Source organism: Calidris pugnax, unplaced genomic scaffold, assembly GCF_001431845.1.
Source record: "Calidris pugnax isolate Ruff unplaced genomic scaffold, ASM143184v1 scaffold1, whole genome shotgun sequence".
Lineage (NCBI taxonomy): Eukaryota > Metazoa > Chordata > Aves > Charadriiformes > Scolopacidae > Calidris > Calidris pugnax.
This window is the reverse complement of record NW_015090800.1, coordinates 10,992,531-11,006,074: the sequence shown is the minus strand read 5'-3', so window position 1 is coordinate 11,006,074 and position 13,544 is coordinate 10,992,531. Positions and strand designations below refer to the sequence as shown.

The window sequence follows — 13,544 nt, the reverse complement described above, 5'->3', positions numbered from 1 at the left end:
TTTAAAAAGGAAAAAGTCTTCTTACTGAGGAGTCTTTGAAATACTCACATTGTTATCTTAGGATTATTGTCAGACAGTTTCAGATATGTAATTTTATGTTTCATTCCTTTTACTTTTATCTGTACTCATGCTTTCTGGAGAGTGACTATGTACAGCAAACACTGGCGTTTCAGTGAGATTCTTTCTGCGTGGTGGCAAGTCGAGATCCACTTGCAAACATATGTAAAAGCTGACACACCCCATGGGGAGGCATTCTCCTCTCCCAGGGCTGGTCGCTTGCCATCCAACGCCTCTCCATGCTAGGGAGAGGTACACTCCGTGGGGATCACGGTAATGTACCCCTTTAAATCAGGCAGTAGTTGAGAATGAGGATCAGTTAGAGTATCCTGATTTTCAACCAGCTTGAAATAAATAATTCCAGACTCATTTCTCCTCTTGAGTAACTGGAGAACAAATTTTGGCACTTAGAGCAAACCAAGTTCTGAAACCACCACGGCTTCTGCTGTGGGTAGCGGGCAAACAACGTCCCAAGCAGACTGACCTCTCCACAAAATTGCTTTCAGATCTTTTCCCCGAGAATGTGCATTTTGTTGAAAGATGTACCTTTTAAAAAACAGGACGTAAATGTTTCAGTGTTTTTGAGATCTCGTGCCTTTTGGAATTTCGTGTCATTACTGATCCATTGCATTGATGAAGCATAACCAGTCACAGAGTGGCTTACTGAGAGAAGAACTGGTTTGTCTTCCTGCAGGACCAGCACGAAATTAGAAAATAGGCAGTATATAGATTCTATGCATTTAGGCTTTTTTTAAAAACATGTTTCAAGTATTATGCACCACAGGTGAAAAGTTCTCGCTCTTTCCTTGGTAACATAACCATACAAAAAAGAAGGAATGCACCTGCAATGTTGCCTGTTGGAAAAAATTAAAATGAAAATGTGCATTTGTCTTCATAAAAATGGATATTAATATCCACATGGGGGCTTAATTAGCAGTCTTATTCAATTAAGCCTAGAAGACTGAGGTTGTATTTCAGTGCCCAAAGCAATGAGGGGATGAACCGATTTGACCAATATCAAATAATGGTGTTTAAAAACTAAAATTTTTCTTTTCCCATTAACCACACGATAAGTATATTATATGTTTATGGCTATACAGTATTTATCTTCCAAAACATGTGAGTTACTTGTTAGTGAAGTGATAATGACTCTTAAATCACATTTCTCTTTCCACAAAAACCACCAAGAGCTTTTACATGCAAGTCTCATGTTGCTAATAAAACACCCCACAGGCAGTTATGAGAACTGTCATGGTAAGTTGTATTAGTATGATAAAAAGTTAAACTGATGATCCTAATTAGGGATGAGAAGATTGAGAAACCAAAGACCTGGTGGGTTTGCATTGTTTCAGGTAATTCTTTCACTAACTTCTTTTATGTCCAGCCTTTCCTGTTCGCTTTAGTTACTTAAATGCTGTCCTCGACATCACAGCCCTTGAGCCCATTGTGAACTTTTTACATAATTAATACTGCATATTGGGTTTTTGTCTTTCAGAGTAAGTGTTAGATGAGATAAAAGGTTCTAGTTCCTTTTCCAATTCTCTGTGGTCAGTTGCCATTTATTTCCATGGCATATAGAATGCCTGTGATAAATTTTTAAAAATTGCTAATTAACTATCTTGTCTTAATCTGTTAAAAGACTAAACTAGATTTAAATTCTGAAATAGCTACAGGCATAGATACCATAACACCAGATTTTCAAGGCAAACCAGAGAAACGCAAGCCCAAGTTTTTCTCCGTTTTAAAGCATAATACATGATTTTTCATATCAGGATACTTATATAAATAAAATAAAATTAAAATGTACCCAAAGAGGTAAATTTGACCCTTGCAGTTTATTTCTCTTGCACCAGACTCAATTTTCTGAACTGCTCATCCCTGTGTAGGAAGTTATCTCCCTCTACCCTCCATGCAAACACAAAAGAAATAGCAAGTAAACTAAATGTTATTGGCCTCTTTAGGTTGTGGCTCACTTTTTTTCCCAGTGCACTCAAATCTGAGGTTTCTATTCTGCACACTTAAAGGTACAATTAACTGAACGTTTGCATATTATACTATGAGAATGATAGTTAGAAAAAAATGTCAGAAAATTCTTAAGAAGTTATTAATGCTACACCTGACTCTTTCTCTGTGCGAACCTAATGGTTTGCAATCCACACCTGCTCACTGCATCACTTGGTTCTCACCTACGTTTCAGGAGACCACTAAAGTCAAGTTCTCCTGCATCCTCTTGTCCATCACCGCTGTTATTAATAGAAAAAGATCAAATCTTTGTTTAATACAGGAAGACTTGGACAACACACATTGCAAACGCTCTACCTGTCTCATACACTCATCACTGTCCAGACACACAAATAATGGTATAAAATCAACACAAACTTGTATTCTTTTTCACACGAATTATGTTTCCTTAGGCACTTGTGAAAAATAACACAAAGGTTTGTATTGCTTGTTATTATACTTTGATGACAAATTTTTGTAACTGCATACATAAATTTGCCAAGATTTGTGTTAGATTTCAGTAACACAAATAAATATGAGCTAGTCAGCACAACGAGCTTTGTTTTTCATTTCCATAGTGTATGTGTATAAAAACAAAGGGCTTGTGCTGATCTTTTGCTATGAATGTAAAACAAAGATTTGCAGTGCTGGGTGTTGCTTTTAACAGTGCATAGCTGTGTCAAATACTGATTGCAAAGCATTGCACTTAAGTTTTAACCTTTCTCTAAATGAAGGGAGAAATCAGTTAAACAAAGAAGAAATGTTACATTGTACATCTTTACAGATAGAATCACAGTCCTGTGAAGGTGCATTTCTTTCTATAATATGACCTCGAGCAGTAATATTTTATTATAAAGCACGTATAGACAAAAGAAAGGTAAAAAATAAGGGCATAATCCTATAAATGTTATCAAATGATGCCAATATTTCATCCCAGATTTTGATGCAAGATATTATTAGAAAATCAGAAAATATTCGGATATCCTTATCTGCTTGGGCAGAATAGTTATGCAATTTTTTCAAAAATGTGCTCAAGAAAGGAGTGCACCTTGAATGTAATATCAGTTGCATTCAGTTTTTAAATCAAATCTCTCTAAATAAAAGCAGTTACTTCTAATTTACAACTTTGCTTGTATGTGGAAATGAATAAACTGCATTCATTTTCTGTTTTTAAACATTTTCATTGTGAATATTTCTGTCCTTCTAGGACAATTTTCTCCACAAAGCTTAAAGACAACATCGATACTGGTTTGAGTTACTTTTTTATCACAATCTATACTGGTTTAAATTGCTATTTTATCACAAAGGTAACTAACAAAGGAAAAGACTTCAGACACAATGCTTGATCTTACGGCCTCTGCAATATATTACTTGTAGTTTTTCTTCAATGATGGCCTTATGATACACTTTTTTTTACTGCAAAATAACATAAAGCCAGATCCTATCTTTTTGAAATCAGTGTGAATTTTCTCTCTACATTTAATCAGTACAGGATTGGGACCAGGAAGCTTCATATTGTAGCTGACAATTTTAGGAAACATACAGTAGAATATTTTAATGAATTATAATATGATTTTAAAAACCTTTAGATAAACAAATACATAATTTCCTTAAAAATTCCATCTTCCCTTAAAGCAAAGACATTGTAATTTCACAGCAGAAATTTAATATCATATGTACTGTCTATGTGCTGTAACTATTTCATTCTACCCACTACCAACCACTCTAAACCCCACTTCTTTAATCTTTATTTATAAAAACATTTTTAAAAAATACTTAATGCAATTGTTTGCTAAGATTGATGCCAGTTCTGTGCATGCTACCAGCCTCCATTACTGAGGAGCTTCAAAGGATCACTGTTTGAAGTTACCTTCTTTTGAAAGCAGATCTGATGTCAATGGATGGAGCAGCTTGGGAAGATTCTGTGAAATAACAGTGATAAAAAATATAATTTGAAGTTAATGTAGTTTATGTGATCACTGTAATTTGGCATATGAATTTTCTTCAGTTTCCTGCTAAGCGATGATAGTTTGTGCTGCTCCTTTAGCATTAAGCTCTGATAAAGGCAGAGCTGCTCAATGCTAAGCTAAGTTTACTTAATGCATTTCTCTAAACTACTTTTTGCAGTTCTGCATAGACCTATCTCTGCTATGTTCTGCATAGACCTACCTCTGTTTCCCACCTATACACAGGCTCTGGCCTTTTTGTCTTCCCATTCCCTATACTTTTTCTCCTGCTTGCATCTTGCCCTTTCTCATTATGCTTAGCATCAGAGGAAAGAGGCAGTCTTCTCTACAGCTACACACTCATGTTGGTTCTTGGTGGAAGGATGAATCCCCCTTGTGTGATTGACCCATTTGTGCCAGCCTGAGTCAGATTAAACAGTGATGATCCACAGCCAGGGAAGGGATGCAGGCAGGCTGGCCCTTGCTTCTGTGGCCTCTGAAGACACACACCTACCTTGGCCCCTCAGGCTTTCAGTCAGCTGTCAAATGTCCCCTTGACTGTAGCTGTTCCCCTGACTGGTGAACGAACACTCCAATCTAGGCTAGCTTTATGAGGCTGAACAACTATTTTGTCCACTGGCTGCTGGCCCTGGCATTTCGGAAGACATCCATCTTTCTCAGGCTGGTCGTGCAGGTATGCATGTGCTGTTGTGCTCAGAGCTGCTCTCGAGGGAAAAGATAAGCCTGTGGGTTAACGTTTGCCAGAGTAAGGCCCTTTATAACACCCAAGCAGACGAAGGCATGACCCTCCAGTGCTCTCCACATTGTGCTATTCTTTATTTTGATGAAAAGTAGAAGAAATAGCTTTCTGGAGTATGATCATACCATGCCTGGACAGGGTGCAAAGCACTGGTGAGCTGGGACCACTCCATGTCCCTCTGCTCGGATGCTGCCAGATGAAGCCTCACTCTCTGAGCAGCCCTACGCCCCACTCTCTGTCTTGTGTGCCAGAGCCTGATTTGATACTAGTTTTATCTGCCAGCTCTTCTAATTTTTGGGTAAGTGTCTCACATGCTATCTAACCCAATATCCATTTAAACAATAAATTACAGACACCTGAGAAAATTCTCTGAGGTCTATGCTAAAAATGTTCACTTTAAGAATTACTTCCTGTAAAGGTTCTGAACAAAACTTGGTGCCATTTCTGGTTTAAAAAAAAAAAAGAAAAATCTTTATAAAGCTTTACAGATACAAGTGGAACCTTACCAGTGACTTCAAGGTCAAAAGAGCAACTATCAAACTTGTCCTTATAAGATACTTCACAGCGATAGTTCCCTGCATAGTTTTCTTTAGCTTGAATGATATGCATCTCAAATGTGTGAATCTAAGAATGAAACATAATTGTTCATTAATGTGGGTGATATGTTTGCATAAAACAGAAGTTAAAAGTTAAGTCTTTCAGACCTAAAACAGGAGTAAGGAATAACTCAAGTAAAGGGCTCTTGGAAAGAAAATGGAACCCACAAACGGGAACAGAAAACTTTGGTTTCCTCACCACTACTTGTCCTTTACTGGGAGAACAAAAAAGTCTGTGCAGGATCAGAAATCATCACTGAAATCTGCATGGGGGAGCCAGGGTTAGAATCCACTGCTCCTGAGTTTCTAGCTGTTGTCTTTAACTGATTGTTAAGCTCGCTTTGGAGCTTTGACCCCTAAGAAGGAAAAGCAAAGACACACCTTGGTATGACGCTCAAAGGACTCTTTCAGCTGCAGGTGCTTCCCTGCTTTACTGGCCAGGTCCATCCATTTTCCTTTAAACCACTTAACGTTTGGCTTTCGGAGAAGATCTTTGGCTTCTACTTTGGCTATAAATGTAATATTCCCACCTTTTAAAAAGAGAAAAGAAAAATGCAGTCATTGAGGAACATGTGGTTGGTCAGTCATGTCTATACAGTTTTTTTCTACTACTGCACCTTCCAGTCTCCATGTGTTAGCTCCACCATGGCAGTAAGTCACACGGGCTATTACAGTACTGCAGTGTTACAGAGATTAATGATTTTAGGTCTGGAAGCATTCCGCCCATGTCAATGTGCAGCCTGAGATGCTGAGAAGCTGGATAAATTGAGGCAAAACTCCATGTTGTCATGGGCAAATTGATCCCAAAGTTTGAATTTCCCTTCTTAAAACAAGCACAGGTGTTACAACAGGCAGTTGTAACACAAATAAACTCCAGTCGGGAAAAGAAAGCCTGGAGCTCTTAATGAGTTTCTATCATTAATTCTTTAAGCTGAGAAGGGAGGGGCAAGAGTCTTCCCTCATCAATAATTTGGGAATAGTAGAAGCTGTCTCAATTTTCAGAACACTGCTGCCTAGCCTCTGCTGAGTTTCCATCCTACCATTATTGGTCTCCAGAGGAGAATCCAGGTAACTCCTTATATTTACTTTCCAAATAAATCCTCCCAAAATGCTCCTTTTCTACTCAAGAAACCAAGAAAAAGAATAGATATGTATGAAAAAAACCCCATCTGACCATGTCTTAGTGTATCCAAGTACACAGTAGACATATTAAGTAGCCTGTACCAAAGTTCTCATCATTGCTGTTACCCTGCTTAAGGTGCAGCTTCCTTACCATGTTAGTATGGCTCAGGAGTGCAGTTTGGAGGTGAACCTCCTGATTGTCCCCATTTACTGTGCTCTGGTTCACAACACAGAAAGTCCTCACACTGCTTCCTCACACTGGATTCCTCTGGGATGAAATTAAGATGTGATCTCAGAGTCTACCACTTGTGGTCCCACAGCTAATAGGTGTAGCGACCAGCCAACAAAACCAGAGCTAGTCACCCAGAACGGTTACAGTGGGGGTGACCCTACCAGATTCCATACAGAGCTACCCTACTTGCTAATTTACACACAGCTGTAGGGTACAAAAGTTGATCCAGCAATCTCTAAGCCACACTGCAGATCTTTGGGTAGATCTTCCTGACATATTGGTAACGCTACAGCCAACAGCATTGCAGTAAACAGCTCTCTTCTCCAGAAACTATACCTCTTACCCACTGTGCTCAGTAAACTATTAGATTTTGAGCTTGTCTTGAATTAAAAAATTGGGGTTTCCTTCTCCTCATACAGTGCTTTTTGCCTTCAAAGAGTGGAGTTCACATCTAACTAAAATCAGTGGAAGTAGTTGTAGCTGAGGGCAAAAGTTGAGTATCACAGGAACCACACATAGCTTTCCAGGATCTGCCTCAGTCTCTGTGTCTCTGGAAGTGGTTTTTTATTTTGTTTCAAAGCACTTACCAACGGCCACTGAACCACTCTGAGGTTTTTCGACAAATAAAGTGGATCTTTGGGAGTCATCGCGTTTTTCTGACTCTTCTGGAGCTCCGTCTCCAAGAGACCATACTGAGATGCAGAGAAAGAGGGAAATGTTAATCATCCAAATGTGTTTTATTCCCTCCAAAATACACTTACCTGAACTTCCTAAACTCTCTAACCCTATTACCTCTCTCTTCAGATGTCCTGAAAGATATGTAAGTTTTTGGTCACACTGACATCCATTGCTTGGCTGTCACATTGTATGCAGTTCCTGAAAAAATGCTACCTCTGTGGTGACAGAAAAATGAAACTATCAGGGAGGAAGAGGGGGGAACCTGATCAGCCAAGACGGGTACTGAGCAACTTGAATGGCACCAGCATTCAACCATGGGTGCTTTACAGAGGCAATGCACAAAGGTCAGCTCTTTGTTTTTCAGAAGAGATGGAGGTTCTGAAAATACAAACAGCTGTAAGCACAAACAAAACACGTATGCTGCGGTTTTGGTGCGTCTCTCTCAGGCGCAAACTCACTTAATTGTACAAGCTAGTTTTTTTCCTCTTTGTCTGCAAAATAGGGCAGGGATGAAGCTCGCTTTTGAACTTTGTTCTCTTGTACCATGATAGAAGCAGAGAGTTTGAGGATCAGTCAATACCGTCTCCTGCCGTGTGCATTGGCTGATATTTTACAGAAAAATAGTTTGTCAGATGGAAATCATTCCACCGCATGTTCAGACACAGCACCTTCTCTTCTGGAAATTGGGATTCTGGAACTCAATCAAAAGAGTCTGGTACTGAGAGAAGCAGCAAGTGGTCTCCCCGGGGCAGAAGCCTGTGCCAGCACAGCTGTGCATTTCCAGTCTTTCTGCTTATCTGAACAGCCCTGGTTTTGTGTAGTTACATCTTGGATAAATACATGCAAAACCATGGTCAAAGCTGATTCCTAGCAGAAAGAGCAGGGAGAGCAAGTCAGTGAATGTCTGTCCATTACCTGCTCCCTTTCTACAGAGAGGCAAAGCATGTGCCTCATATTACAAATGAGAACTTGCAGAGTCCAAATGCCACTTCTCCTTTTTTTGAGGGGTTATAGCCAGTGCAGAGGGGAAGCTGATTAAAGCCAGTGCTGCCCTGGTGGTACTGAAGAGCAAAGCAAATGTGGAAATGTACAGCTATAATTAACAAAGCCATCTGTCTCCTTCAAACCAAACCTGCATCTCTCTTGTTCCCCTTGAACTTCTAGTTGTTTCAGAAAAAAAGCTAGCTTTCTTTTGGTTTTGGTTTCATAAATAGCATAGATGAGGAACCAGTCACACAACACTTCCCACTTAGTCAAGTGACCAAGTCCTGGTCTTGAAATGGAAAGTTCCTTTCCCTGCTCAGGATCCTCTGTAGAAACTCATTTACCAGGAGTCAAAATTGTGTTTCTACTATGAGACATTACTGCTATGAGAACCTTTTTAACTAACTCATGAAAATTTCTTTCTCTCACGAATGCAACACAACCATGGGAAAATGCAACCAAACTGTTTTTATTATCCTAAAGTCTATTAGGAATTTTTAAAAGGTATAGAAAAGCTAGATAGCTTTGCTATAAAAATCTTTGCCTTTCAGTATTTCAGTGACTTTTGGGTGATGTCCCTAACACCTCTGTATATGTCTGCTTGTACAATATTTCTTGCAGGTAAAGACATACATGTATATACACACATGTATATACACTTATATGAAAACATATACACAGACATACATGAACACAAATATATATAGATACACATCTATATATACTCTCTATAATCTAGATGTTTAGATTATGCCAGTATAACATGCCAGTGTATGGAAACAACATAAGAATGAGTGAAAGTTACTGGTATGAATAAAATGATGTGACAAAGCTTAATAAATGGAAGAAGCTTACAATGAGTCATTAATTCAATACCACATAAAATAACACCTAAATATTATCATCACCTTTAGATATTAAGATTTTCTTATTTATTAAACAAACGGAACGAAATGTGGGTTTGATGCTGGCGCAGGGGGCTGGCATAGGCAGCTATGCCAGGTCAATAACCATGGTTGAAGTACCTGCTGCTCATTTTGTTCCAGAGGCTGCAAATCCTGAAACCACAAAAGTGGGTGCAGTATGCGTTACCTGCCAGGGTAGGAAGAAAGAGGTTATGATTTTTTTTCTAAGTTTTGCCCACTGTCCTTTGAGCTGTGAGAAGAAGCCATTCTCCTACAGTCTCCTGGAGCCTGTGGGTGGGATGCAGGTAAGCCACTGTCACTGTAGGCTGAGGAGGAAGGGAATAGTTGCATATCTATCTATACAGAAATAGATATAGATAGATAGGTATGTATGTATGTGCAAAATACTGACACGTGTCTGTCCTGTCTGGTGCAGCAGAGCCTTCTCTCACTCCTGCTTTAGCTGCTAGAAACCTATTTGCTCTAAATCTAAAAGCATTTCAACAGTTAGGGTTTGATACTGTATAAACAATTAAAATTAAATATAATTTTAAAGAAATAACTTAGTAAAAATAATTGTATTATGTAAAATTTGGATTGTTTCAACGTGTTTTTCAGGAGGTCTCACCTGAATCTTTTCTTTCCGCTGGTTTAGACATCCCATCTGAAAGGGAAGAGCAATTTAGATGACACCAGCTCAGGGATCACAGCTTAACTGACCTCAGATCATTGGGACTTAAGGAACACTGATTCTTCATGCAAGAAGATTAGGCTAGATATTTAGGACCAGATCCATGAGGAACTATTTGATTACCAGAAAAAGGAAGTGAACAGCTGAGAAAAAAATTCAGAAGGCTTTCCCCCTTTTCTCTAGAAAATCTAAATTAGTTTCATTTAATTCCCATTCAAGATTTCCTTTTTAGTAGTTCATGTTTAAAAGGTTCTGTGAAGCTGATGTTTTCTTCATGATTTGCGTGGTTCCAGATAACAGATGAATTTAGGTTGTTCAATATTTATTTGAGGGGGCGCTACTTTGAGTTATTTAAGTAGGCTATTTATTTATCTTGGTTGAGCAAAATAATGATAAATAGTTAAAATGAAATTTTAGGGTTTTGCAATTTAAAATGTTATTTATCTATTTAGCTTTTACCAGTGGGATTCTCTACTACTGTAAATCAGTGTACTGCTACTGACTTTACAGATGACATACAAACTAAAATTAATAATGCAAATTCTTTTGGGAGAAATCAATAAAATGTGATCATTTAGGACAGTGAAGAAAATAAAGGGGATGTTTTTAATTTGACACACTGGAAAGCATTTTCTACTGTTCAAGATCTCTGTTTCACTCACAGTCTATTTTAAAAAACATATTAAGCAAGGAATGGAGAAATTTTGCCCGTGTCACATCCATCATGATGGAGCCCTGTGCTGTTGCTTTTCTTTTACTGCCAACAGTCAAAGGCATTTTATCTGCCAGTTTGGCAGGAATGGCTAGGCACAGTGCATTCAAACTACCTTGTAGGTCACATGGCCTAAGGTGACGTGATATGCAAGTATGTGGATAAGCCTGTTTTGAAGTCATAAGACATCTGTTTTATTTGTAATTCTGGAATTTTCTTGCAAATCTAACCTTAAAAATGCCCTTCATCTTTGTTGATAGGAAAAGATAAGGGGAGTTGCTTCCAGAGCTGCTGATATTTTACCTTCCAATGGCAGAAGTTCTACTAAAGACCTCAAGATACAACTGGAAAGGAATTTATCTTGTATGAAGGTCTTGTACTTCTGAAAAGAGATTAATTTAATGTAGGGCACTTCACAAAACTTTTTCTAATTAATATGTTTTGAGTTCAGTCCAATGGCTTGGGCTCTTTCTTCATTAATAGTCGAGAGAAAAATACATACATACATACACACACAAAGCACCATCACAGTCCTAACCTGCTGGTGGAGTACTAACTGAAGTATCATCTTCATCTGTGAAAAGAAATACAAATTAAAAAGTACATAAAGAAACTGAAAGCACAGACGACCATCTGCTTTAAAATAACTATGTGAAAATGTAAAACCTGCAAAAGAAAGGGAAAGAAACCATAATAGTCAGGAGCATTCACAATGGAAGCTTCAAACTGATGAAGAAAGCTTTGCATAATTCAGTAGCTGAAATGGTAAACCTTAATGTTTCAAGCAAGTAAAAGAAAAATGAGATGTGGACTGTGATCTATTATTAAATCATGAGTTTATATGGAAGATGCTGAGTGGTTCTGTTTGTTAGAGATGTAATCCACAGTAAATACAAAAAAGCCACAATGAAATCAAGGTCAATCACATATCTGACCTGAGGAAGATGCCATTTCTCTGATGTCCATGTCTGCAATTAAAATGTGTACCATATATGCATTCAGCATCATTAAATCAAGATATACAACAGTTAAAAATAGTCCTCTGTATTTATACTTTGCAACTTCTTATTAAAATATTAATTTTAAATGCTAAGAAAATACAACTCATTTTTTTTCCATATTAAAAGAGAATCATTTAAAATAAGGACAGAATTATTATCAAAAGACACTGGATTTTCCTCTTAATCACACTAAAATTTGACCATCATCAGGTATTAAATCACTACAAGCAATTGTTATCCAGGTATTTTAAAATGTTTAATCTCATCAAGTACATAGAGGTATATATTTATATAAATCAAAAGCCTGAAAACCCATGAAACCGGCATTAAAACTGAAATGCTGTAATCGCAATTGTTAGAAAACCAGAACAAGGTAAGCTGTCTTTACAAGAGTCTGCTGCATCTTTTTAAATTTTGTATGTTGACTAGACACCTCAAAGATATTCGTTTCTGATAAAAATATGCAAAAAGTCTTAGTGTCTTAAAGCCTAATGGTAAAAAAAATAAAATTAAAATTACCAATGTAGCATTTGAAAGGCTAGAATAAACTAGATATATTTAGGATTTAATACATACGTAATGTAAAGATAACATGTCTTTTATGCGGTATCAGAAAATCATCTGAAGAACATTTCAAAGTAGATGAAAAGACAGTTGAGCAAGAACAACTTTAAAAAAATATTAACCCACTTTTTTCAAAGAGAGTTTTGTTTGGGTTTTTTTAGGTTTTAGACTTAGGTTTCCGGAATTAAATTTTAATTCAGAAGTTATCCTTTTATTTTGACCTTAAAATTATAATGCATCTATATTTTTTCAAGGACATACGTAATAACTATGACAAAACCACATATAAAATAGAGTTTTTTTATAACTACTGGTAATATTAATTTTTTATGATTGTTTAACCACTGAAGGCTAATTGAAAATCTGTTCATAGAATTTAACTACTTGGCCATAAAATTTTACTCATTCCTTTTTAATGTTTCATCAAACTTCTTTTAAAAAATCCGTTGGGAAAAGAATGTCAGTTGCAAAAGGTATGCCTACATGTGAATGATTAATGTATTATTTTACAAAAATGGTTCCTTATTCATACCAAAAAAAAAAAAGAATTTGTTTAGTGGAAGAGTTCTAAGAGTTCTCCCAACCTGCATCATCCACAAGCATAAACAGACATTGAAGCCGTTGATTTTCAGTGAAAGCAGTGTAATGATAAAGTCATGTCAGATTTTTTAACATATTGTGCTAGCAACTAAATCAATGCAAGGCTGAGTAATTCCACTGCAAATCTTTTTCCATATTTTATGAAAGTATAAAGTTTACTTTCAGCTCTTTTTGTCAATGATGTTCCCTTTATGGTTGATGACGGCTTGAAGAGATAAAGAATATGCTGTCTGGCCGGAATAAAATAATTAAGATCAATCAGCATTTGTTGTGATGCACACTATGATGATGAGGTATAATAATCACATTATTAAAGAACTACTCTAGTTGACTTTAAACATTTGCTAAACTAAAACAAAACCTGTTATTAGTTTTGCAGAGGGATTGCTGAGTTTTCTCCAGGGTAATGTATCATTTTTAAAATTAAATGTTAGCATCAAACACAAACAAATCAAAACAAACAAACATTTCAGAAGTATCAAAATGAAAGCAAAACCAAATGTGCTGTAAATGGAAATGGAAAGAGCATGAAAAGAATATGTGCTAGTAGGATTGTTTTGACATACGGGTAATTATCAATCCATCTCTTCTTATATCTTACGCTTCTAGGATGAAATGAACTGACTATTGAATAGAATCATAGAATGGTTTGGGTGGGAAAGGACCTTAAAGATCATCTAGTTCCAATCCCCCTG

At 37.0% G+C, this 13,544-nt stretch overlaps 1 protein-coding gene across 4 annotated transcripts in view; it reads right to left on the bottom strand.

The window, feature by feature from the left end:
* The window catches only part of MYBPC1 (myosin binding protein C, slow type), an 81,115-nt gene that overhangs the window by 37,102 nt on the left and 30,469 nt on the right, over positions 1-13,544 (bottom strand). For 2 of the 4 annotated variants that reach the window (XM_014937186.1, XM_014937188.1), the window contains exons 1-7: positions 11,223-11,257; positions 9,910-9,945; positions 7,302-7,406; positions 5,742-5,890; positions 5,271-5,388; positions 3,929-3,980; positions 2,244-2,300 (exon numbers count right to left, since the gene is read on the bottom strand). In XM_014937186.1, the coding sequence (XP_014792672.1) occupies positions 2,244-2,300; positions 3,929-3,980; positions 5,271-5,388; positions 5,742-5,890; positions 7,302-7,406; positions 9,910-9,940 (512 nt within the window). In that variant the 5' untranslated portion in view covers positions 9,941-9,945; positions 11,223-11,257. Of the gene's footprint in view, positions 1-2,243; positions 2,301-3,928; positions 3,981-5,270; positions 5,389-5,741; positions 5,891-7,301; positions 7,407-9,909; positions 9,946-11,222; positions 11,258-13,544 lie in introns of those variants that run through there. The other 2 variants (XM_014937185.1, XM_014937187.1) reach the window with 1 other exon arrangement.